Consider the following 26,866-nt stretch of genomic DNA (forward strand, 5'->3'; position numbering starts at 1 on the left):
CCAAATTAAACACTTCCTTTCTGTAAGTTGCCTTGGTCCTAGTATTTTGTCACAGCAATCGAAAAGTGACTAAGACACCACAGGAGCCTAACAACCTGAGTTCAGTCCCTGGCACCCACAATAGAGGTGGGAAACAACTCTTGAAAGTGTCCTCTGACCTCCAGTGGTGCACCACGGCATGCACATGCCTACACACATTCACAAACACACACACATACGATGATGATGATGATGATGATGATGATGGTGATGATAGTGATAATAATAATGAGAAATTTAAATATATATGTAAAAATCTAGGAGTACTTCAAGTTTAATATAGGTGAAGGCTCTTTATGTCTCCTTCAGGTGGGCTCCCTTCCCTCTCCCAGAGACAGACGATTTCAAACTTCCGCTCGCTAGGTCTCTCCATCCCCAGCTGACTTTGCACTAATTCTGGCTTTAAATGTGTCCTGACTCCCTCTCTCCCATACTGAAACCACTTCTGGGGTGCTAGTACACCATGCTTGCTAGACAGTCAATTAGCTAATCAGAAGCCAGAATCAACATAGTTATCAATGACACTGTTTACACTGCCCCAGCCAGAGAACTCTGTACTAACTGGGGCCTTTGAATGTGGAACAAAGAGACTAACAGTCAGGATCTCAGACCCTGGGCCACCTGAGTATGTGGAATATTCTGAAGAAAAGGAGACCTAAGCCACATGAGCCGAATTCCTCAGCTAACTGATCTCTGTTCCACCTAATAGACAAATGGCCCTACTTTGCACTGTATTTTAAGCCAATAACATTCAAAAAATTAAATCATTAAAATGGTCACAATAACACCCTCTCATTTTAAAATATTTTTTTGTTCACCCTTCCCAAACACCCTTCTCCATTTCTCTGCCCACTGGCCAAAAGCCTGAAAGGAGAATATTTATGAAGAGCAGAGCCCTTCAGGTATTATCACCTTCCCTACCCAAGAGGAGTGTCAGTCTCTAACACTTCATCAGTGGTCCTCCCATCCCAGCTCTGAAGCTGCACAGGAAGAGGCGAGAAGAATGGGGTACCACGTGGTCGAGGAAAGACACACTAACTTCTTTTAGTTTAAAGGGAAAAAAATCAGCAAGTGTTAAGGAAGTTCCTCTCCCATGTATGTGTCCTCTGGCAAAACAGAGACAATGCGTAAGAGTAACGAGTCATCTTCAATAACTACACAATGGTGCTAACTAACAATGCGAAAGCTGTATGGGATGGTCTGGACTGTGTGTCCTTTAAATACTGAAGTTGACACATTAACCTCCAATGTGACAGGTACAAGGGAATATTTAAGATGGAAATAACCTGTAAATATAGGTCCTGTTCTAGTAGGATCAGTAAAAAGACACTAGAGAGCTTACTTTGCTCATCTCCGTGCCCCAAGAGGACAGAGCAGGACATCAGCCATCAGAAGCCAGGAAAAGACTCACTAGGAACTACACTGGCTGGCTCCTAATCTTGGACTTTCCAACTATTTTTCACTATGAGAAACAAATTTCTGTTGTTTGAGCTACCCAGTCTACGGAGGGATTTTAGTTCATTGTTTGTTTTATAGAAACCCATGGAGACTAGAAACGTATATATTTGTTCATTCACAAAACTTTAAATGAAAGTTGAGTAATACTGAACATAGCACGGCGTTCTAACAAGTAGAGGTAACAGTGCTCTAGGTGGCCAGGTATGACTAAGATACTGTAAAGCCTCAGTCAGAAAGGACAGTCCCTTGGGCATGCCTTCTCTAGACTAGCAAAGACCCGATCATTCTCTTTTTTTTTTTTGTTTTAATAAAATCTGGCTACATTCCATGCTTATCAACTTGGCAAAATTCTAAAGCAGCATTCCCCTGAGGCACAATGGTGCACTTGGTTCCAGAGCAAAGGCGGAGTGTGTCGAAGGGGAACCCCACCACACAGGGCATGCAGAGCCTTGCTTTCCCCGAAAGGGCTTCAAATGCTGCCTTCGATGGATTAGGAGAGGCGGAAGACAGGCAGGAACTTGCTGCGGGAACTGCACAAATGGCTGGCCCTGTCACACTCTCAGTCCCCTAAAGTGCTGGGCTCCGAGCCCAGCCTTCCTCGGTGAAGCACTTTCCCTCTCCAACAGGCTTCCCTGTCCTGACATGAGTCAGCAAGACTTGACCATTCAGACATTTCTAGCCCTGAGAGTCATTCAAGTTGACTTTTAGGACCATCTCAGACATTACAGCAAGTCCTTTTGTTGCTTCTGGCACTTAGGTACATTGTAGTGTCGTATTAAAAACTATCCGGTAGCGCAGATATTCTTGACTTAGAAATACCCAATCCTCCATAGTCAAAAACATTAATCCTCTAGAATCAACAGGAGCAACCCAAACACGAAATCTCTTGGTTTGACGATTGTAGCATCTCTGTGTCTGAAGGACAGCAGAATTTCAGGAAAGGGAAAGGGACCTTTCCTACAAACTGGTCCTGTAAGACAAGACAGAGGGATCTCCTCACCTGCGGTGTCAGCTCCACTTCTAGTTCACCAGATAAGTACTGTCGCTCAAACTCTGCATTTTCTCCCACGTAGGACGAAATCATGCGTTTTATCTGCTTGGATCGAAGTAAAAGGCCCAGGCCAAAGTTGTCAACCCTAGACGGAAAGAAAGAGAGTTGGTAATCAGGACCATCTACAGGACACTGTTAGCACACGTTCTTTTTTTTTAAGAGGTGAAACTTGAATAATCTGGAGGGAAAGAAATCTCTTCTTCTAAAGAATTTCTATCCACATTTCCTTCTACCCCGAATCACTCCAAGAACTTACAAGGTGGCCTGTCTTTTATTTTACAGGTAGGGAAAATAAAGCTTAAAAGGCTGACATGAATCCCAGTACCTGGGAGGCAGAGGCAGGTGGAGCTCTGGGTTTGAGACCAGCCTGGTCTACATAGTGTGTTCCAGGTCAGCCAGGGCTACACAGTGAGATCTATCTCAAATCCCCCAAGATCTGAGAGTAAGGGACACAGCTAGTAAAGTTCCAGTCCACGTTCATCCTGGAGTTCTAGTGCACACATTTTTTTGTTCTTTTTACTACTGCAAAGTGATCTTGGGATAGATTCTAGGCACAGATGGCCTGGTGCTTTGGAGCACCCCCAAACACTCCAGTGCAAATAGAAAGGACCATTCCTGTATTAAGACAAAGGTGAGCACACTCATTGAAATATGAACCCAAATTATATATAAGTCTAGGAACATTGTTCCTGTATCATAGACATTTCACTTATTTAGATACTTGAGTGTTCTTAATCCCCTTAAATGAAATGACTGCAGGTAGCAAAATGAATCTATATTTGTTACAATACATATATTTTGGTTTAATAATTCCTCTATTTTAAAATGAGGACTCAGTTTATTCTTGAATATGATGCAAGTACTATCAACTTTTTCTAGATAAAAAATCTCCAGGTGTGTACACTTCTTAATTTCTATCATATTTTCAAAGAAAAATGCACCTATATTTTTAAGCACTATTCACAGATTAACTACTGGATGGAAGCTGATCCCTTGTCCATTGGTTTATCCCTCCATGCTCAAAGGTTTTGGAAGTTCTTTACCCAACTAGAGTAAAAAAAAAAAAAGAACAAACTTTCTTTGTAGATTCATTTGTCTGTCTGGGCCAGTCTCATTATGTAATCTAAGTGGTTTGGAACTCAAGATCCCCCGGCCTCAGCTTTCCAAGTGATGGGATACAGGCCTGGCTTTATAAAACTATTTTCTTGTTGTTCTGTTGTTGTTTTTTGAGACAGGGTTTCTCTGTGTAACAGTCTGGCCTCGAACTCACAGAGATCTGCCTCCCAAGTGCTGAGATTAAAGATGTGTGCCACCACTACTGAGCTTATAAAACTACTTTTAAGGATAACATATTTTTAGGGGTGAAGATCACAATGAGACAACACAAAGGAATAATTATGCAAAAAAGAAAAACCACGCCAGTTGGCAAGCACATGAAACAGCAGAATTTTCTTGTGTGCTAAGATGAATGTATACTAATTACTTTAGGGAGTGGAAAAAAATAAGAAAGCTGTGAGCATAACCTATTAACACTGAAGAAAATCCAGGTGCTGAGTCAGCAATTCCACTCTTGGGTCTTCACCAAATAAGAATTCATGTTCACCAAAAGACATATATAATATACTCATCAATAGCATTATGACAAAAAAATGAGAGCCTCTCAAATGCCTATCCTCAGAACAGAAAAGTTAGAGTTTATCCAGACAATGTAATAAGATTCAGCAATGAGACTGCATGATAGACAACCACTAGACACCATGAACAAATTTCAGAAAGAATGTTAAATGAAAGAAGCTATACACAAAAGTGTACACATTGAATCAGTCCTTTTACAAGAGCTTCAGACTTTGGCAGGACTGATGAATGAGGTTCAAAGTGCCCATAATGTAGATCGGGCAGAGAGATAAGAGTATTAACTGGGGGTATGTGGAGGCCCATAGAGGCTCCCTACTAAGGCCTTACTCAAGGTCAGAAAGTCTGAGCTTGCTTTGCCCAGCAAGGCTGCATAATGGGATGATGTGATCATGAGCATGGTTATCAGGTGTTTTGAAGGGTCTACACTTGGTTGTACATTGTGCTTTGATCTTGAAGCGGGGAAGTCTTTTGCCACTCCCCTTGATAGTGTATAAAAATCCCATTAGAAATAAACAGGGTGGCTGGGTATTGATCAGGGCTATCCTGTGTCTCTGTCTTTCTCGTCATCATTGTCTCCTTCTATATTTCTATCTTAATATTTCTTTATTCATCTCTCCTCCCCCCAAGAACCCTTCAACAGGTCGGAGCTAGCCTCCATCAGAAGCATTGTGAAGGGAGCTTTCTGGAGATCTGGTCCTGTCCCATGTCTTTTCAAGGATGTTGGCTACATGGCTGTGCATCTTGTAAAATCATATCTTTACATCTATGTGTGGTCAGTTTTCTACATCTCTATAATATTATGTATCAACAGGTTTTTAAAAGATAAAACTGCAATAAGAACAACCCTGAAATCCTCTTAGATACAGGAGTCTGTATTTCCTCCCGAATGATCACTCTCATGTTCTGAGGGCCCCTCCCATATACAGCTTATGTTGCCTGCATGGCTCATTCATCCAGCAATCCCATACCGAATGCTTACTCTACCCTAGAGATGGGATGTTGGCTTCTGGGGCTATACAGCTGTGAGAAGGCCTGGGCCTGGGCCCTATGTAGTTGAGAGTTCAGACGAAATAAACAGTAAGTCTGTATGTAATTAGCACAGTGGGATGTGCTAAGTGGTGTCTGTATAATATGTGATGAGAACCCAGAAGACCAAGGACCTGACTGTTGACAGAGAAAGAGGGAGTCCAGGTGAGGGAAAAAGTTCGCACGGAAGGTGAAAAATAGATGGAAGCAAAAGAAAACAGCATCTGAGAACACAGTAGGAGATGAGGATCCTGAGGCTAGAGGCATCTTCCTCAGTGCTCAGCATGAACAGGATGTGCACGGGAGGCCGAAGTGGGAGGCGAGCCTTGAAGGACTTCATCCTGAAGGACAGGAGAAGCTTCCGCTGAAAGGTGAAGTCAGGAAGGGACATCAATGAAAAGGCTTGGCATAGTCCAAACAATGGTGAGCATCTGAACCAAAGTGAAAGCCACAGGAGTGGAGAAGAGGGGGTACATCAAGAGGCACTGGGGGAATGGTTCATCCGTAAGACGTGTTGCCTTGGTGTAGACCCGGACCCAGTGCAGAATTCTAGCTTTGACAACAGAACCTAATGGAAGAGTGAGCTGGGGGAAATGAGTCTAATAGTCAGAAGAGACATCCCGCGTGTTTTGACAAGTGAAGGTGTTAAATAAGGCAGCCTGTGTGACAAACCGCTAACATTGCAACAAACACCTGCCTCCACTCTCTGCTACCAAGCTTACCAGTGCCCATTCCAGCTTACATGGTTTCTTCCTAATTTAAAGCCTCTTACCTCCCCTTCCCACAGCATCCTGCACACCATATCCCTCAAGGTGTATCAATAACAAAGAACCATTAATCATTCGGTAATCTTTGCCTCCTACCCACCAGAGGCATAAAAATATCTCTATCATTTATATTTAGTATCTGTGGTGGTTTGAAGAAAAATTGTGCCCCCCGAAGGGAGTGGCACTATTAGGAGGTGTGGTTTTGTTAAAGTAGGTGTGTGGAGGAAGTGTGTCACCGTGGGGGCAGGCTTTGGGTCTCTTTTATTCAAGCTTCCCTCAGTGTGACACTCAGTCTACTTCCTGTTGCCTGCAAGATGTCACACTATCAGCTCCAGCACCCTGTCTGCCTGCACACCTCCGTGTCCCACCATGATGATAATAAACTGAACCTCTGAAACTGGAAGCTGCCACCTCAATTAAATATTTTCCTTTGTAAGATTTGCCATGGTCATGGTGTCTCTTCAAGGCAATAGAAACCCTAACTAAGACAGTATTCTTTTTTTCCAAAGGAAAATTAAAGGCTAAGTAACATGTACTTTCCCCGCCTGGTACAGTTTCTAATTAATGGGCTCCAGTAAAGTTTGTGAGTGAGATCACACACAAGATCGACTTCACCTAGCTTAGGACAAAGCGGGAAGTTGGGGGGTCTGTGGCTTCTCATCTGTCCAGTCTTCAGCTAAGTATGGAACACAGTAAGTGAACCACTGCCCAGATGGTATCCTAGTTTGAAAACTGAAGTTAAAGGGCAAACAGACTCACAGGTCAATAATATAGTTATCCACTAGAGGTCTCCGGATTACCAAAGATGCTGTCTTTCCGGGAGACATGCTTTCTAGTCTTTTTTTCCCTCCTGTTTTCTCCCTCCTCCTCCTCCTCCCCCTCCCCCTCCCCCTCCTCCCCCTCCTCTTTTTCCCACATTGGTCTGTTGCTAACCTGCCCCTAAGGCCCAGGCCTCACTGCAGGATAGCAATTCTCCTCCAAACTCAGCTTCTCTTTCAGCCTGCCCCAGGATGCCTGAGAGCAGCTCCCTCCTCCGAGATGAACAGGACAGAACTAGGAATGTGACCTTTCACTCTCCCCCCACCAAGCGTATCAAGACATGCTGACTCCACAACCTGTTTAAGAACCAAATCATTCCCCACTCCCTCCTCTGCCCTGAACCGTCTTTACCTGGGCACCAGAGGACCTTCATCCGCCACTGCTTCTGTCCCTATGATGCAACTTGAAATAATGCCTTGTAAAACATAGAAGTGGAACAGGGCCCCGCTCTGCCCGAAGCCCTGCAGAGGTTACTATTTATTCAGAACAAAGCAAAGAGCTCTAGAGCAGCCTGTAAGGCCCATTATTTGCGTGCCTTTTATGTCTCTGGGCTCTCTAGGCTCTTTGCTCACTTCTCTACCTCTCGGGTGCCCTCTTGGCTACCCTAGTCATGCCAGAAATGTGGTGCCCTCTTGGCTACTCTAGTCATGCCAGAAATGTTTCCCTAGGGGCCTTTGCACTGGCTCTCAGCTGTCTTTGAAACTCTTCTCTGCATGACTCCTCGCCCAGCCCACAACTTCCTTCATGTGGGCTCAGATGTTACCTCTGTGCCACCCCGACCACCATGTTGATTACTGACAGCCGCCTCCCTACTGGGGGGGGATAGGTGGGGGGGGTGTCCAAATCCTCTTGCTTGCTCTTCCCCCCCCCATGTTACAAAACTTCTTAATGTGTCAGAAAATATACCCATTTTTTTTTTGCTGTGGAACAATCTTTCTACACTATGAATATATATAACTCTCATTGGCTAATAAAAAACTGTTTGGCTGATAGCTGGGCAGGAAGATACTGAGTGCCAGAGCCAGAGTAGGAGAATGCTGGGAAGAGGAGGGGTAAAGTAAGAAGGTTCTCCACAAATGCAGAGAAGCAAGATGAGAACGTCGTGCTGAGAAAAGGTACCAAGCCATGTGTCTAAACATAGGTAAGAATTACGGGTTAATTTAAGTGTAAGAGTTAGATAGTAAAAAGCCTGAGCTACCGACCAAGCATTTATAAGTAATATTAAGCCTCTGAGTTGGTTATTTGGGACCAGGCATAAAAAGTCCAATTACATACTTTTATGTTTACCTATTATCTGACTTTCCAAAGTAGAACAGAAGGTCTGTGACAAGGGGTCTCCACCTGCTGTTGCTTTTGGTGGTGGTGGTGATGGTGGTAATGGTGGGGTTTTTTTTTGGGGGGGGGTTCTTTGTTTTTTTCTTTCACTTCTGCATCCCAAGCACCTGTCAGCCTTATGGCATATAGAAGGGACTGCAGAAATACTTGGTGAGCACTTGCTAAAAGAATTTACTGCTGAATTCCATTTGCCCCTCCCAGCCAGAACTTCTCTAACGGGAATGAACTATTCTAGGTTCATTTCTATTGCTATGATTAAATAGCCCTACAAAAAGCAACTGGGGGCGGGCAGAGACAGAAAGCATTCATTTAGCTTATAACTCTGGGTTATAATCCATTACTTCAGGAAATACAAGACAGGAAACTGAAGCATCATATCCACAAATCCACAGCTAAGCGCAGAAGGGAATAAACGCACCGATCCTTCCTCCCTCTCAGCTAGCTTTCTTCTCGCTAATACACTTCAGGACCCCTTGCCTAGGAAATGGTACCACCACCATGGGCTGTGTCTTCATCCAATCAAAACAATCCCTCAAAGATACGCTCATAAGCCAAACTGATCTAGATAATTCCTCATGAACATTCTCTCGCCAGGCAGGCTGAGCAGTGGTGGCCCACACCTTTAATCCCAGCCAGCACTGGGGAGGCGAAGGTGAGCGGATCTGAAATTGAGGCCAGCCTGAGTTCCAGGACAGCCAGGACTATACAGAGAAACCCTGTCTCTAAGAAAATAAAAAATAAAAAATAAAGGAGATTCTCTCCCCCAGGTAATTCTAGGTGGTGTCAGGTTGACAGTGGCCATCAAAACTGACAAGCACAATCATTCATTAGTTCCTACTTGTCCCTCTGGATCCACTGTTAGCTTCCAGTCTGTTTGGTATCCAGCCTACACCTTGAACCAAAGAGCTCTCCTGCTACTTCCTTCTGCTTGGGCTGAGCCAAGGGGGCGGGGAGGTACGATCAGGGAGCATGAGGTCCAAATAACAGTGATGTCAGGATCTGCAGTCCTCGGGCTCTCTTCCCTTCTATATACAAAACTTCTAAATACTGCTTCCTTCTCTAAAGGCCTTCCATGTGAGGGCCCGTGACAACAGCACCCCTCTGTTTTTATCTCCAGGGTTATTTAACAGTCATGTTGCTTTCCTTCAACTATAATCAATCCTTTTAAAGGAGTCCCTTTGGTAAAGTCCTCAATTACCAGTGATAATATCCATAGCTCTGACTAATAAAATCATAATCATGAAACAATCCATGAAGGTGGATATAGCCCATTTGTTTGTCATAGTTGTAAAGGTCTGAAGCTACCTCCAAGCCTTCCGAGTCCACTCCAAAAACCAGAACATAGTTGGTCACTCATTGACTTGGAAATTTCTCTGACCACTCGTTCATACCTCTCTGTTTATTTTTGCCACACATTGCACATTTTAACATGGCCCTATTTAAAAATGACCTTCTGTATTTGTTGATCTTGGCTCTGGGGCTGACTCTCTATTTAGCTTTTGTTTTAGACTAGTCATCTCCTGGCATAGCAACCAGGCAATACCTAAGATTCTCAACAACTGGGCCAGACAAAGAGTTCTTAGGCCTTGAAAAATCTACTGGATAGATCGTTTACCGTAAGAGTGTATCTTTCTAGAGTGTCTCTAATTCACAAACTCATTGAATACATTTGCTGATATAACAGTATCAACACTGATGATAAAACATAAGCTCACTACATCCCTAACATCGAAGAGCTCACAAAACAAAGGCTGAGGATGTGTACCCATTGGCAAATGGGGGCCATGCCATTTCTAATAGAGAAGTGAGTATGAAGGACCCTCCACGCTCCTAGACATTGAAGGTGACGATGACAGACTTTCCACCAGAAGCCAATATTTCTCTAGAATACCTGAAGAAAGAAAACTCTGGGTTTCATAGGATGTCAGATTTTAGTGGTTTAAGAACTCTAAAGCCAAAAATCTATAGAGATGTATTAATGTAAACAAAAATGGACATTACACAAAGGGCATCCATCTTCTGAAAATATTTCATTTCTGCATCTGAAATGTAAATTCTTGAAGGCAGGAGCGGTGGCACATGCCTTTGATCCCAGCACTCGGGAGGCAGAGGCAGGTGGATCTGTGAGTTCAACGCCAGCCTGGTCTAAAGAGCGAGTTCTAGGACAGTCAGGACTACATGGAGAAACCCTGTCTCAAACAGAAGAAAAAAAAAAAAAAAAAACTTGTACATTTTGGGTTGCAAGCCTGGCCTTTGACGGCTGAGCCATCTCTCCCCCTTATCAGCCTAGACACTCAGGAAAGTAGGCCATGCTCCTCCCCGGGGCAGCACAGCAGAGCCTGACCCTATTCACAAGGATACAGGTGAACTGGCCCGAGAATGTGAGTATGGGAAATTTGGCCCACCCGTCACCTGCCATATGGTGGCATGAGCAGGGGCGAGATGTCCCCACACCCCTCATTGCCTGTGACAGGTTGGGGAGCTGACACTGAGGTCACGAGAACAGGAGAGCTATCCCGGCCCCTCTCCAACTGCAGCACTGGGTGAGCGGCGCCTGTACCTCACCTGGGCAACACAGTGGAGCTGGCCCTGAAGGTCTAGGTGCGAGAATGCCAACTCTGAGGGTAGGGAAGCAGGAGAACCAGCCCCACCCCCCTTGCTCTTTGCTGCAAGGGGTGAACTGGGGCGGGGGAGGGGGGGAGATGCTAGAGAGCTCACCATGGTGATGAGGACAGAGGAGAACTGGCGGGCGGGCCAACCCTGCAACTACTCAGCCCAGAACCGGGGTTATGAGTTCACCCACTCCAACATCCTCACCATCTGTAATCTGCTAGAGCATGTGAGGGGACCAGTCCTGCGGACCCAAAGCTGCAGGATCTCCATGACACAGGGCAACAATAGGCTATCCAAGAAGAGTCCCCGTGAGGGCCCAGCATGGACAGTGTAGCAGAAACTAGAGGCTTTGAACTAGACCAATGACTGTCTGCAATGAACACTTGTAAGTAAAGACCTTTGGACAAAAGGACACACTGTGTGACTCACTGTGTCACACTACAACTTCCATGAGATTTTTTTGCCTTTTTCTTTTCTTTTTTTCTTTTAAATTTTATTTTATTTGGGGAGGGGTTACAAGGGCAGAGGGCAGAATCAAAGGGACAGGGAAGTAAATGGGCTCTAGAGAGGAAAGACACAAAGAATAAATAAAAAGAAGGTTAAAAAAAACTTAATCAAAAAGGAGCCAACAATAACAAAAAAAAACCTCTTGTATATCTATTTTCTAAAATATCACTAATTGACTAATTATTTTTAAAACATTAAGCATTGGGGAAACTTTATTTCCTTTGCTTCATTTAGGAACATGTTTTAATCTCAATCATACAATTTATAACTACTCTGGTAATATCAAAAGTACAAAAATAAAAGAAAATGCTATATTTGGATGTAAGGTTCAGTCATCTCACGGTACAAAGAAAACCTTTCATGAACTAAGCACATAAATGTAAGTACACATCTCAGGACATCATTAGCCCTTTCCAAACAAAATAACCAAACCCTACGGAACGCTCACAGTCAAGACAACGGGGCCAGTATGTGCTCAGTAAGGTCACCAGAGCTATGCTGTAGAAGTAAAAAAAGGAATAGGGCAGAGCAACAGTCCACTTGCATTTAACTCCAGGTGTGAAGACACTGGCACACAACTAGAATTTTTATTTCAAGTGAAATTATCCTGTACCTGATTAGCATGATGTACAAGAAACCAGAAGTACACATGCTTAAGTATCATCTAATAGTATCGAACCTTCCACATATAAGCAGGAAGTTATTTATATCCCATTCATTTACATCTATAACCCAAAATAATTTTGTCAGAAAGAAAGTAGCACGTATATCATAATATATCCATTTTTCTATTAGCTCTGTAGTTAAATGGTTGACATACAATTTATTGTGAAACTTTTGGGTCGTACCAGTTTATAACTTAAAGTTTATCAAAAATCAATGAATTCGCAGCTTTTTTCAACCTTTTATTCAACAATATCAAATATTCAGAAGTGTGGTCCTAAAGCAGCATTTATCTCATCAAGGCTAACAGTTAATACCCCATACAAAAGTGTTATGTAGCAATTTCCTCTGAACTGAAATACTCCATGCTGGAAGGAAGCTCATTAAAATGCAGGAAGTTTTAAAGAGAGACTGTTAAGACTCAGGAAACAAACAAACAAAACAAAACAAAACAAATCAAAAACTCACAAGTCTCTGGGAGTTCCTGAAACTTACCAGATTCACAAGGCCCCTCCCACCCCAAGGTTATATAAGTAGTAAGGACTGCTGAGAAGACTCTCCAACCCTTCAGTCTCCCTGAAGTCCCCCAGGGCTTCAACTTTCACAATGTGGTGCCCTTTTGTTGATACAGCTGCCTTTGAATGGTCTATATCTGGTAAGTAACCCCTACCCCGGAAGTAACTCCAATAAGCTCACTGGTTCGTGATGTCGGTAGTATCATTAATTCAGTTCCCTATCCATTAATTCAGTTCCCTATCCGACATGAAGAGGCATTTGTTCACGCCTCCCCATGAAAAGTGTCACACAGCACAAGGTAAGTGTTCTGAAAGACATCGACAGATCCTTACATAAAATGGGCTCTTGCCATCACTCACTTCCAGGATAATCTGCACTGTTTATTCCCAAAACCTTTATAATAATAAGCCAACCTGCTAATGCAAAACACCTTAAGATTGCTAAAGTCTTTCATCCATTTGTTGAAATGACGTACTGTTTTGCATACAAACAGCTTTTCCTGACATCACTAAATGTACCAACATGTGCATGCGTTTTTTAAAACCATAGATTATTATGACCATTTTGATTTACATCCTACTGCTAAGCTGATAGCATGTCCTTCACATCCCATCAAGACCAGCAACAAATTTTACAATCAACTTATTTCTTTATATAGCATCTGGAGTCATGATAAAACCAAAAGAAAGAACCTGAAACAGATTACAAATTGATGTCTGCCTTGCTTTATACATGATGGCCTATAATAACAAAGAGCATGAGGGACCATCTTTAAATTTTTTTATTCTGACTTTTTTTACATATATTTTACATTTTTTAAAAAAAATGATAGTATATCAGATATAAGCCATTAGTTTACATATTTATTTATGATAAAGCAAAGCTTATTTACTTATGAAACATGGCATCAAAGTATAATTTAGCTGGGCCTGATAGCACAAGCCTGCAACTCCACCTACTTCAGAGGTTGAGTTGGGAAATTCATTAATTCAAGATCTCATTAATTCAAGAGCTCCCTAGGCTACAGAGGAAGCCCAGGGCTAGGCTGGGCAATTTCGTAAGATCTTGTAATAAAATCAAAAGGGAAAAAAGAAAGGAGGCTGGGGCCATAGCCCAGAGGTAGACCACCTGCCTGGCATGCCCAAGGTTCTAAGCTCAATCACGGTGCTACAAGTCAAGAAACAAAAACAAAAACATTAACTTCCATTCTTGGCCTTACTATCACTTTTCTGTCTTGTGAGCGGACTCTCACTGCTTGGCAACAGATCATGCTGGTAATGAATTTATTATCCTCCCCAGTCTACTTAGTGATGGGATTATAATCATGTGCCACTATATCCAGCTAGCCGCTGTCTTGACTGAATATATTACTCTTATAAGTGAAGGCAAATTTAATTTCATTGATAGGCTTTTTATGTTTTGATAATTTCATATATGAATCTACTATTTGCGTTGTTTCTACCACCACCCCCATTCAGTTTCTCCCTTCCCCTCCCCCTACTCCCTCTTGGATTTATGACTGTTTCTTCTCTAACTGTTATAGATTCAGAGAGAGAAAGAGAAAGGGGGGGGGGAGAGAGAGAGAGAGAGAGAGAGAGAGAGAGAGAGAGAGAGAGAGAGAGAGAGAGAAATCCAGAGTTCATTTGGTGTCTCTCGGGTATACTTGTATTTAGGGCTGACCACTTGACACTGCATAATATATCAGGGGTCTCATCCCTGATTGCTGATAAACTTTTCAGGTAACATTTTAAAACTGGCCTTTCTTTCTAGCTAATCATTTCAGAAATCTACTCACCCTGCATTGTTGCTGACTGCAGTTAGATCTTTCACTCCAGTCTTCAATAAAGCTCCTATAAGATTTTCTGGAATTCCACACAGCCCAAAACCTACAAAACCCAAAAGGGAAACAATTACCTGTGCAGAGGTAATGTTCTTTCAAGAAACATATGTTATTATTCTCAATAGAACAGAAAAGGCACAAAGCATTTTGTTAAACGTAATAAGCAAAATAAACAACTATACCTTATCATCAACTCAATACACAGCCATCAGTCAGATTACTGGATCTCTGTGTTTCAAACCATTATCTATCACCAGACACCGTTGTGAAGGATTTGAATAAGTTAAGGCCAAATGTAATCACTTAGATATGACATGTGTACTATTGCCCCTCTTCATAATATAAACCATATCCAGCTGTTTACTTAAATATACATTTTATACATCTAGGTAGTATATTTTACAGAACTAAAACCCTAAGCTAATAACTTTCATTTCTTATGTCTTTAAAATTCTTCCAAGAGTGTAGGATTTAAGATGGACACTCAGTAACTCCCCAATTTGAATGAATGAACGAAGAACAGCCCCAAAATAAGTCTTGATTCCATATATAAGAATCAGGAAGTTAAGCATAATTAAATCCGAGGCAGAGATTAAAAAAGACATCCCAAGGAAGTAGCAGAAACAGAATATGGGGACTTAACAACAGAAAGGCTCTGTGCTCTTCAGCTCAACAAATAAGGAGCAATACAGACTGGTTAGAGCGGCGGTTCTCAGTCTTGCTAATGCTGAGACCCTTTAATTCAATGTCTCATGTTGTGCTGACCCCCAAGCATGAAATTATTTCATTGCTACTTCATAACTGTAATTTTGCTACTGCTATGAACCGTAATGTCATTATCTGTGTTTTCCAGAATGAAAGAGTCATTCAGCCCCCACAAAGGGGTCACAACCCACAGGTTGAAAGCCACTGAGCTAGGGTACCTAATAAGATGAGGCACGTGTTTCAAGTTCACCAGCATTCCCAAGGATTTAGGGATCCATGACAGCTCCTGACAAGACACTAGCACACTAAACCTCCGGCTTTTCAATTATAATCAGAACAAAAGGAAAAGGAAAAGTACAGTAGTAAAGTGCTGATCTTCCAGGGAGAGACTGTCTCAGAGTGGCAGGGGTCAAGGCGCGTCGTAAGTAAGACAGTAAATGAGGAAGAGCTAAATGACAGAATAACTGGCATTTAGAATCTACGTAGCTTTGTCATACGATTTTCCTAAAGACCTAAGAACATTACCATCGAAAGGAAAACAGTTCCTCTACTTACCACCAACCAGCAAGGTGGCACCATTAGGGATATCTTTGACAGCTTCCACTGGATCTGTGTAAAATTTGGTGTGGTGACGAGTACTGACAGAAAAGTATCGGACACACCCCTGGAACATTAAAAACATTTCCAGTGAACAATCATTTGCAGCTTCACTTTTCACAAATAGCAAATGATTCCATATATACATAGGTATGTGTGTGCATATATATATGTATATATATAGTGGTAAGTTCGTTGTCCCTTTTAACATTTGGTATTTTTAATTGACAAAAACAATATGTTTACAGTATATAACATCACATTTTGATACATACATACATTGCAAAATGCCTAACTGGAGCTATCTAACACAGCGTCACCTTGCACGTCACTCTTTTGTGGTAAGAACAGTTCACAACTACTCAGAGTTTTCAAATATAGTTACTGCTACTGCTCATCACCAGGACATCTATTCCTAAGTTTATTTCTCCTGTCTAACTGAAATGTGTTCTCTGACCGATATCTTCCCAACTCCTTCAACTTCTAACATCTAGAATGTCATTTGACTCTGTCTCTCTGGTACAATGGTTTATCTTTGCCAGGATGGACATGCTCTATCCAGGATGGACAGGTTCTCACCAGGATCCCTTGTGATCTACATCCAGCTGTGTCACTTGCGACCACCACCCAAAAGAATAAAAGTAGATAACTCACATCATCTACTGGGATGCAGATTTATGATATTAGTGTCATGAGTCTCACCCACTGCTCATAGTAACCTAGCTTTCCAGTCAGTCGACAAGTACTGAGAACCTACCTGCGCCAAGTTCTATGCCATTTGTCGACTCTCTATTACGGTCTGAGTACCGCTCTCTGGGGAATTAAATACAGTGTGGTCAGTTCCAAGTGCTAGGAGAACTCTAGAGTCACGTGAGGAGCAGCACACCAGAGGACTCACTTCCCTGTGCCGCTACCACAGAAGCTGAAGGGCAAAGCAGCAGACTATGACCACCCCAGGGAGGCCTTGGTGGGCCACACCGGAGAACTACCAGGGCATGTACGATCTGGAGATGGTCTGTCACCTCCACAGCCCATGTCAGAACTGGGTCCCCGGGTCAACGGTGTTGAGAAGCGGTAGAACTTTCATGAGGTTTGGAGCCTGCACAAAGGTATGAAGGCTACTGGATTCATTCTTGTAGGAGCGAGCAAGTCCTTGCTCTGGCTGCACTCCCTGAATTGCTGACTGCCAAAGCTAGGCTTTTCCTAAAGTGAGGCTGCCTGTCCTGCACACCTGCTGGTCCCTCTGCTCCTCTGCCATGTCATAAAGCAATACAATCTCTCATCAGATGTAGTCACCAACTAGTGGGCTTTTGGTCTCCATCTAACTACAAGCTACATAAACTTCTTTTATAACTACCCAGTGTTTGTTATAGCAAGTGAGATGGGCCGAAATGAGTCACCCAGTGAGCATTCATAAAACCACTTGTAAGTTATTGCCCTGTCTATTCCATCCACAATATGGGCAAGCGAAAAGGAGGAAATGGATTCTATGGTAACTAATGACCCATATTAACAATCCTTCACTTGACTCCCATTATATATTTAACCTGAGAAAGAGGAAGTGGAGAGAATAACAGCTGAACCCTGATATCCTGCCATTTTAACAAGCCCAGCTATAAAGGCACACCCACTTGACTACCCAACAGAAATTCAGACAGCCACAACCTGAGGTGGTCAAGAACTATCATGCTTTCTTCCCTCTAAAAACTGTTTTCATTTTGTAAAGTACCTGTCAATTTCTACCCACAAAAGACCATTTAAGGGGTAAACACTGAGGGAGTCTAATGAGTGATTAAAAAAAAAAAGGTTGAGGTTACACACATGATCACAGGACTTTTGTCCCTCTAAGTTTCTATTTTGGTCAAGGTCAGGTCAAGAGTCTGCACACTGCCCAAAGCCTGTAAGGACGTAAGTAGAGGGAGAGACAAGGACTCTGAAAGGGCTTAACCACAAAGAAGTTTCTGTTCTTCCTGTCCTCAACTAGTGAGGATTCATTTGCTTCTTTTTTTAAAACACACACACACACACACACACACACACACACACACACACACACACACATCAAGTGACAAGTAGAGCTAGTTTTGGTCTCAGAAATAAAAAAATATAATAGATTGAATACAGACATGCTGTAATTCCAGCCAGCACCAGGGAGGCTGAGACAGAATGATTGCTAGCCTGAGCTACATAGCAAGTCCCAGGTTAGCCTGGGAAACAGCATGAGATTCAGTCTCAAAAAACAAGACCAGGGGGCTAGAGGGATGGCTTAATGGTTAAGAGCATCTACTGCTCTTGCCAAGAACCAATGTTGGGCAGCTCAGAATTGCCTGGAACTCCAGCTGCAGAGGATCTGATGCTTCTAGCCTGTGTTGGCACAACCACACACACACACACACACACACACACACACACACACACACACACATCTTTGACTGGTCTCGGGTTTTGGCTTCCTGTCACACAGTCTTTCCACCACAGTGTGCTCTTGCATGTTTTCTGAAAGTCCTCTATTGTTCCACCTGTCATTTACACACAACAAATCTTGACGAGAGTCCTGCTCTGTAATGTGTAACTCTGCTGTCAGGATCTCTGCCTCGGAATAAAGAGTCCAGGCCTCAGCAGGATACATACGGAAGAAAATGAAAGAATTCATCTCCACCCAGACAGGCTGAAAGGTGAGGTCACCTTGAACTGCTTCTCTGTGGAATTCCACGGAGAGTATGCTGGAAGCAGAATCAGTTCCCCCACGGACCCAGAGAGCCTTCGAAGATTCAGAAGCAGCCCAAAGCCACACACTTAGCAAGAATCCCACCCCTTTGGAGTAGCTGATAATTAGTGTTGTCATAGCACTAATTAGCAGTCAGCACTAATTACCCTGCAGCCTGTCCCACTCTGAACTTCCCCCCCTTCTTGAAAAAGAAAGAAAGGAAAGAAGGAAGGAAGGAAGGAAGGAAGGAAGGAAGGAAGGAAGGAAGGAAGGAAGGAAGGAAGGAAGGAAGGAAGGAAGGAAGAAAAAGTAGAAACTGCTGGAGATTTGTTCAGTAGCAGAACGAGTACCTAGTAGGCAAAGGGCCCTGGGTTCAAACCGATGTGGGAAGTTGTTATAAATGTACCCACACAACCAAAACTCAAAACCAGCAAGGTTGGCTGGAGAGAAGACTTGCAGAGTAGTAGGCTCAGTTCCCCTGCACCAGCATCAGACCATCAGGTGGCACTCACAACTGTCTGCAGCTGCAGTTCTGAGGATCCGAGGCCTGCAACTGTAGTTCCCCAGGGATACAATGACGTCCAGCCTCAGCAGGCACACATGCATGCGAGTGGTGCATATACACTCATGAGGTCATACACACACGGACAGAAATAAAAGTAAAGTGACATATTTCCAGGGAATGTAATATGAGCTTAAGATAATGAAGAACTTCATAGCCCTTGATTTTTTTCATTATTCAAACATGTTAATATTTGTTAATGTATGCTCTTTTGGCATTTGATATTTATGTACTATGTACTGAGAAACAAACTTTTAGTAAAACATGTTTCGGTATCAGAAAATTAGCCACCTACTTTGGGAGATAGTATGATGTAACACGCCATATACTCCTAGGCTCAAAAGTACCCTGGTGTCAAATCTCAGCTCAGCCAGGACTGAATGGATGTGCCAGTACTTAACAACTGACTATGTCTTTGTAGAGAGGTGCTGTTTTGGTCAAAGCCCAGTGAGGAGCCTGCACAGTGCCTAAAGATGACCACTGTGGACCGTCTCCCAAAGATACAGCTAGAGAAGAAGCTCTATGCCAGACTACAAGGAAATTCCTAGCGGATGTCATCTTCCTTTAGGAAATGACACCTTGTTCCCATTCCCAGCTAAGACAGTCAAAGCAAGCTGTCATTTACTGGAGTCCAATTTTTAACCTCACCACTCCCTGCCTGCCCTCCCCCATCAATGATTTCATACAGAAAATTTGTAACATGACCATCACCACTGCAAATTCATCCATATGATATTGCTTCACGATTTCCAAAGCCTAGGTCTTAGCTTTATGATTACTTTTTCCCTCCTTCATGTGTCCAGTCCTGTCATTCTTGCTTCTTGACAATATCTCACTGTGTGGGTCTGGCTGGTCTCAAAGTCCTGGCCTTGAGCAATCCTCCTGCCTCAATGCCACGCAGCCGGGACTACAAACACACACCACTATCCAGCCATATGGTCATGCCATTTGCCATCCAGCTTGCCAGTCTGCAAAATGAGAGGTAGTTGGCGAGCCAGGAAGTGAGTGCAGACGGCAGGGCAATGAGGAAGCCCAAGGCCCGTGGCTAACTGTACCACAGAGGGTCTTCAAAACCCAAAGCCCAGAAAGCACCTTAGGGGCCACACAGGAAGCTTTTGCCTTTGCAGTTTTAACCAGTCTTAACCAGTTTCTCCCCTGCTCCTCTATTCACACTGTGTCTCTGCGGGTCAAGACAGACCCATGTCACTGGCAGTAATTCCTAAGACGAGGCAACTGGGGAAACGTGTATCTCTGCTAACATCTACCTTCTTTCCTCAGATGGGCAAGTTTAAAGACACTCTATTTAAACCACTCCCAATTAATCTTCTCCTTCCAATATATTCTATACATTAAAAGGCGTTTTGAAAAAAACAAACTTGTTCGTGGAGGGCTTGCCTATCGTGAACAAAGCCCTCGTGGGCCCCAGCAAGCCAGCTGCAATCCCAGTACTAGAAGCTAGAAGGATCAGAAGTTGAAGGTCAGCCTTGGCTACATAGCACGTTTGAAGCTAGCCTGGGCTTCATGAGATCATTCCTGGAGAAAAAAAAAAAAAAAGTTCATGTACCAGCTGCTGCCAAATATCTAAATACATAAATAACTTTCACGCTTGCACAGAGTACCTAAAAGAATGTGGGGCACTTACTCTGGGGATAGCTTTTCGTCACAAAGTATCTTATATTTTTGTCTACTCTCCTACCTTCAGCAGAACCCCATTTTATTGCTGGTACTCATTTCTGATATGAAAATGGAGTGAGGAGAGTTGGGAGAGATGGCTCAGAGGTTAAGAGCACCGGCTGCTCTTCCAGAGGTCCTGAGTTCAATTCCCAGCAACCACATGGTGACTCACAGCCATCTGTAATGAGATCTGGTGCCTCATCTGGCCTGCAGGCATACATGCAGACAGAACATTGTATACATAATAAATAAATCTTAAAAAAAAAAAAAAAGGAGTGAGGAACATAGTGATTAAGAAGTACTTTAATGAAAGAAACAAAATTCTTAAGAGTGGAAAATATTTTTCTGTTTAATGCTTCTCCCTTCGGCATCATCTCCACTTTGACCTTCAGCTCTTCGACCTGACCTCTGAAGTCTTACTCCATGGTTGAACCTAAATTTCATCTCACGACTTCCTTTCCAGCCATTCACCGTCACTGTTAGTTCTTTCACCTCCAACTCTTTCCGATGTCATTCAACACTCGAGAACTTGGGGGAAATGTACTTTGGGATGAAAATACACCAAACACATGTTCAAAATACATTTGAGATTTTTGACTATGTTTTTTTTTTTTTTAATTTTGTGTGCGTGTATTTGTATCTGGGTAGGGAAGGGATGTGCCAGAGTGCCCCTGTGGAAGTTAGAGGACAACTTGCAGACGTCAGTTCTCTCTTTCTACCGTGTAAGGTATAGAGCTCGAACTTGGGTCATCAGACTTAGGGAAGTGTCATTATCCACTGCTGGGGGATGATGTCTTTCTGTATGCTGTGAGTATGTGAGTATATGTCTCTCTGATTGGTTGATAAATAAAGTTGCATTGGCCAATGGCAAGGCAGCTTCCAGGCAGGCAGAAATCCAAGCAGACACACAGAGAGAAGAAAGGAGAGGTGAGGGAGATGCAGCTGCAGCCAAAGGAGAAGCAAGATGCCAGCAGACCGGTAATGCCACGGCCAATTGTCAAAACATAACCCATTAATAGAAATGGGTTAATTTAAGAAGAAAGAGCTAGCTAGCAAGAAGCCTGCCCTAGGCCATACAGTTTGTAAATAATATTAAACCTCTGAATGATTATTTTATAAGTGGCTGCGGGACTGCAGAGCCGGGCAAGACTGGAAAAACCTTCAGGCTATAATCCATGATCCATCTCACTGGCCCAAAATACATTTTGAATATATATATTACCTTAATGATAGAGAACTACACACCCAAGTGATAACATTGTCACCTCGCTACTGTTAAAGAAATCATGACATGGAAAGGCTGACTTTGCCTACCTTAGTATCAAAGTTTGGTAAACAGAATTGGGGAAGAGAAGTCATGGAAAGAGACAAAGAAAACTAGTTAGGAGGAAGAGGCAGCAATACTCGGGTGAATAAGCACAAGCTTGCCAGGAAGTGTGGCACCTCTGCCAACAGGAATCGATCCAAGTTCATTGTGAATGAGTCTGCTTAAGGCCCACCAAATTAGAAACCTTGGAGTTGGCACAGCAATCGGATTTAAAAGCCTCCAGGTAAACCTGAGTCATGCTAAAGTTTCAGACAATGAACTTGCTCACCATGGGGGGAAAAATAAATAAACAAAGAAACCATTTTTTTGTTTGTTTGTTTGTTTTAAAGCCAGGCATGGTAAATAAGCTCACACCTGTACTTTCAGACCTCTGCAAGCTAAAGCAAAAGGATCATGGCTGCCAGGCCTTCTTGGCCCTCAGAGCAAGAGCCTGTCTCCCAAAACAAAAAGATAAAAGCATCTTTAATAACTATCTCAGTTTACCTGTTGGCTATATTTAGCTGGAAAATGTTCAAGGTCACTTAAGCTGCTAGCAGAGTTCTCTCGTGCACACAGTCAATGAGCATTCTTTTCAAAGCGGTGTGCGATGTTGAGGGAGACAAAGAACTGACCTATATCAGGGTCCCAACGTTCAACAAGTACACAAGTGTTACAACTCAAGAGAGGTGGGATGACTTCAGTGCTAAGCAAGCAGGAAGACCAAGCAATGCTGAGCCCGGAGAATACTCCAGACAGCAAGAGTTAGGCCTTCTTTTCCATACCCAAGAAGCCTAACTTTGAACTCTGCCACGAACTTTTAATAAGAGACAGAAAACCCATAATTATAGCTCATCCACCTGGAGGTTTGCTGGCTTGGGAAATGGTTTAATGATTATATTGAAAGTGGGGTAGACTAGGGGTGAAAAAAATTATACTCAGACAAACATGCACTACCAAAAGAATGTTTCGACCTTGGCCCAAGGACATCCCTGTGTCCTGGTTTTGGCATCTGCTCCATCACTTGCAGCAGGCTGACTGATGGTCAAGTTCTCTTTTAATCGTGTTTTGTTTACCCAAATCTATATCTAATTACCAAAATGCCTCCTATGAGGAATTTAACAATGCAATAATTCAGGTCTGAGGCATTCCCTAGGACATGCGGGAGTAGCTTGATGACTTCTCTAGCACGGGAATAAGCAGCAGAGAAAGCAAAAAGTTCAGAGTACACATGGTGAGCACATGCCCTGTGCAATGCATTCTTAAACTCGGAACTACAATCTGAAACATCACCAAAGAAAACACTTCGTTTTCCTGTTCAAAGAAGAGGTTCCTGAGCAAACTGAACCCACCACGGTGAAGTCACCCTCCTGGAGCTGAACTCTTGTCCAGCACTCAATTCCTTGGCCCCACAGTGAAATCCAACCGAATGTGTGCTTACAGGCAAGCTAGTGTACAAGCAAAAACACCCACGACCCGCTGATCCGCTAGGAGGGTGTCTCTGGATACCAATTTAGTGGAGCTGTGGGAGTGTAGTGGGTCAAGGTATATTTTTAAAGGTCTTTGGAAATTGCATGTCTCTAATCCGGATCTGGGGGTGTGGGGGTGGGGGCGGGAGGAGACGACAAGTAAAGGATGGCAGCGGCGTTTGCACACTGCAGCGGGGAGGCGTTGCAGCCTGCAGCGGAGTACCGCCAGTCCTCCATCCGCTCCCAACCGCTTGGCAGGCTAGACACCCCGTGACGAGCGCTCCAGTCCGGGTTCCCCTTTCCACCGCCATATAGGGAAGGGGAGGATGGAGCGGCAGTCCGCCCCGCGCCGCACACAGCATCCGCCCACTTGGCGGTGAACTTGAGCCAGCAGCGGTTAACCCGGCCGGGGGTTCTGGGCCTCAGCTGGCGCCGACGCCAAACGCCAGAGGCTCCCTCAGGTGGGCGCAAGCCTCGATGCGCCGCCCTTCCCGGCTCTGCTCCTCCAACCCGCCCCTCTCTAGGGCGGCGGCCCCGGGGACCCTTTCCCAAGGGCGTAGGCGGGCAGGCGGGTGGGGGACGCGAGCCCCCGGGGCGCGGGCACCCTCTCTCCCCCCAAAGTCGCTGCAGCGCTGCCCAGAGCCCCGACCGCTTCTCAGCGCTGCACGCACAGCTTGTCTTCATCTCGCCCCATCAAGGAGGCGGATGGAGAAGCAAAGACAGACAGACGGCCCGTGGCGCGGGCGAGCCTGAAACCCGACCGTCTCCGAGCCCCGGGCACGGCGCGCTGCAGATGCCAGGTCCCCGGCTGGAGATGGTGGGGACGGGCAGGGGCAGAGGACGCGCGCGCCGCTCGCGGCTCGTCCGCGCTTTTTTTTTTTTTTTTTTTTCCCGCGCGTGGCCTTCCTCTTCCCCCTTCGATTTACCTTGTGCCAGGCGCCCCGCGAGCTGCGGGCCGGGGTGCAGAGGCGAAGCCCGGAGGACAGGAGTTTGAGAGCCGCCATCATGCGGGAGGAGCTGGAGGAGCTGGAGGAGCGGGGCGAGCGCGCGGGAGTGTGTGCAAGCGCTGGTTGCCCGGGGCCGCGGCGGCGTCACCGGCTAAGGAGAGAAGGGAAAGGCGAGCCGTGGGGGGCGGGCTGGAGGCTCGACCGCGCGTCCGTGACGTCCTAGGGGACCTCAGGGCGGTGCTGCCCCTTGCAGGCGGCTGGCTTGTCAAGCAGCGAGACAGGGAGGGGCCCACGGCTCCGAGTGGAAGCGAGTCCCGCCGAAGGTCCCCGGGCCGGATGTGCTGGGGTTATCTGCGGGCGCACCCGCAGCCACCTTAAGCCTGGAGGAGGCGCTAGTGTGTGCCTGCCCCGCAGCGCGAAGCTTACCATTGACCGGGGTTAAAAGTGGGCTGGAGGGGGTCCTCTTGCTGAACTTCTTGGTTACTTTTCCAAGTCAGCCTCTGGAATGTGTACAGGCACCAAGGGTCACTGATAAAAGATCTTCTCCCAGGTCTAGACCGCTCATATTTCTAACATTTCTCATCCAACACACACACACACACACACACACACACACACACACACACACACACACACTTTAGAAAGTCTGGCTTTGGCCTTAATTTCCTCAGAAAACCAACTGTGTGCTGACTGACCCTCAGGAGATGTGTCCTGCTTAACCGACAGAGGGACAAAATTAGAACAGGGCCCTTGTTCCCCATCATCCTAGTTTATGTTCCAGGATTTTCCTGGCACCGGAGTCCCAACAATTCCAGAGATTACACAGCAGGTACAAACAGAAGTGTCTGTCCTGGCCTTAGCCAAGTTGCGTAACCTGCCTCACCTTGTAGTGTCCTGCCTGTCTTGGTTTTGTATGAGAAAAGCTAGGCAAGGCTTCTGGGACACAGTGAACACACAAATGTTAGGCACTAAATTTACTTCAGTTTCGGGGTTGGATTAACTTTTTTTGGAGTTTTGTTTGGTTGCTGTTTTTGATTTGTCTTGTTTGAGAAAGCATTTCTCTATATCACCCTCACTGAAACTCATGGATGTGTGTCTTAGGCTGACCTCCACCTCTCCATCCCCTTCTGCTGCAGCTTATCCAAGTGTGTGTGTGTGTGTGCAATCGTGCCTGGCTCAAGCCATATCTTTTGACTGGCACCCATTGGACTGAACAAATTCGATTTCGTCAGGACCTTCTATGCACATGGCAGGGTGGAAAAAAAAAAAAAAAAACCACCTGGAAGCCCAGGAACACTTTGTATTGGATTAAAGGCTGCCCACATCCTGAGAGACTGATTTAATTTTGAGATAATGCAAAACCCATGAGAAAATTAAACGACCCTTTAACTTCCTTAGAAAGGACACTAAGGCAGTGAGGGATGAATAATCTGGTTTAATTAAAATCTACCAATCGGCCTGGTGAGATAGTAAGGGCACTTGCCTCCAGGCTTGGTGACCTCAGTTTGACACCCAGGACCCACACGGTGCCAGGGGAGAACCAGCTCCCACAAGTCATCCTCTAACCTCACGTGTGTTGTGGCATGTGCGTGCGCACGTGCATTTGCATATGCACAAAATAAATGGATAAATCCTTCTTAAGTCTGTCCACAAAAGCAACCATCTCAGTATTCTTGTAACTCAAAGATTTTTCCCCTGCGAATACTATGGCTTTAATATGGGGAGTAAAACATCAGGTGAAACGATCCAGTCACCTAGAAGAAGTTAGCTCGGTAATCCTGGATATTTTCAGGCACATTTTAGTATGCTCCGGGTTGTGAAGAGTTCGAACCGGGGCTTCCTGACTAGCCCCAACACAGTACGTACGTGGCAGCTGATGTGTTGCAGTTTATAGAAGGAACAAAAGCTAGCGTTCCTTTTCCATTTTTTCCTTTCCAGGGCCATGTGAAAAGGGGGGCGGAGGGAAGGGCACTGGCAACTTTGTGTGTAGTCATCTGACGCATTCTTCTTGGCTGGTTCATTTTGTTGCTCCTAGATGAGGAAAACAGGTATTTTAAATCTTGTATTCTGGGGAACTACTGCTCCTGGAAAAAAAAAAAAAAATCAGGCTTCCCACTGCACAGCCAGAAGACAGGGTGCTGTGTTGCTGATGCCTCCGTCATCGGCTTCATTTTACACCTGCTCAACAATGTGTAGGCAAGCGATCCATGCAACTTGAAAAGAGTATTTACTTTGTACAAATCTTTATCCAGGCTCTACGAAGGTCATTTTAATTTTAACTTGCATGTAAAAATCCTGATTCTTTTAAATTTCTGATTAATAGGAACATTTCCCTCTCCCATATGTGTGGGGGCATAGGCTCTGGGGACTGAACCTAAGGCCTCCTGCATGAGCACCCAACCACTGCACTATATCCTCTGCTGTATTTTTAAGTTGCCCAGCTGAGCCTTAAATAAGCTCTGTAGTCCAGGGCTAGCCTTGAACTCCTGATCCTTCTTCTGTCTCAACCTCCCGAGTAGCTAGGACTATAGGCCTGCACTAGCAGGACCAGCGTCCTCAATGCACTTGACAGGCAGTTTGTGGCAAATATTTCACATTCATGAAAGTTTCCTCATAAAATATTATACCACTTG

The 26,866-nt window shown here is 44.5% G+C and overlaps 1 protein-coding gene across 1 annotated transcript in view; it reads right to left on the reverse strand.

Moving 5' to 3' along the window:
• Nucleotides 1–24,485, reverse strand: part of Oxct1 (3-oxoacid CoA-transferase 1) — a 135,978-nt gene extending 111,493 nt beyond the window's left edge. Inside the window, exons 1-4 of the mRNA XM_028875576.2 lie at nt 24,213–24,485; nt 15,530–15,638; nt 14,225–14,315; nt 2,498–2,633 (exon numbers count right to left, since the gene is read on the reverse strand). Coding sequence (XP_028731409.1) covers nt 2,498–2,633; nt 14,225–14,315; nt 15,530–15,638; nt 24,213–24,293 — 417 coding nt within the window. The 5' untranslated portion in view covers nt 24,294–24,485. The remainder of the gene's footprint in view (nt 1–2,497; nt 2,634–14,224; nt 14,316–15,529; nt 15,639–24,212) is intronic.
• Between the last annotated feature and the right edge of the window lie 2,381 nt (nt 24,486–26,866).

Source organism: Peromyscus leucopus, chromosome 11, assembly GCF_004664715.2.
Source record: "Peromyscus leucopus breed LL Stock chromosome 11, UCI_PerLeu_2.1, whole genome shotgun sequence".
Classification (NCBI taxonomy): Eukaryota; Metazoa; Chordata; class Mammalia; order Rodentia; family Cricetidae; genus Peromyscus; species Peromyscus leucopus.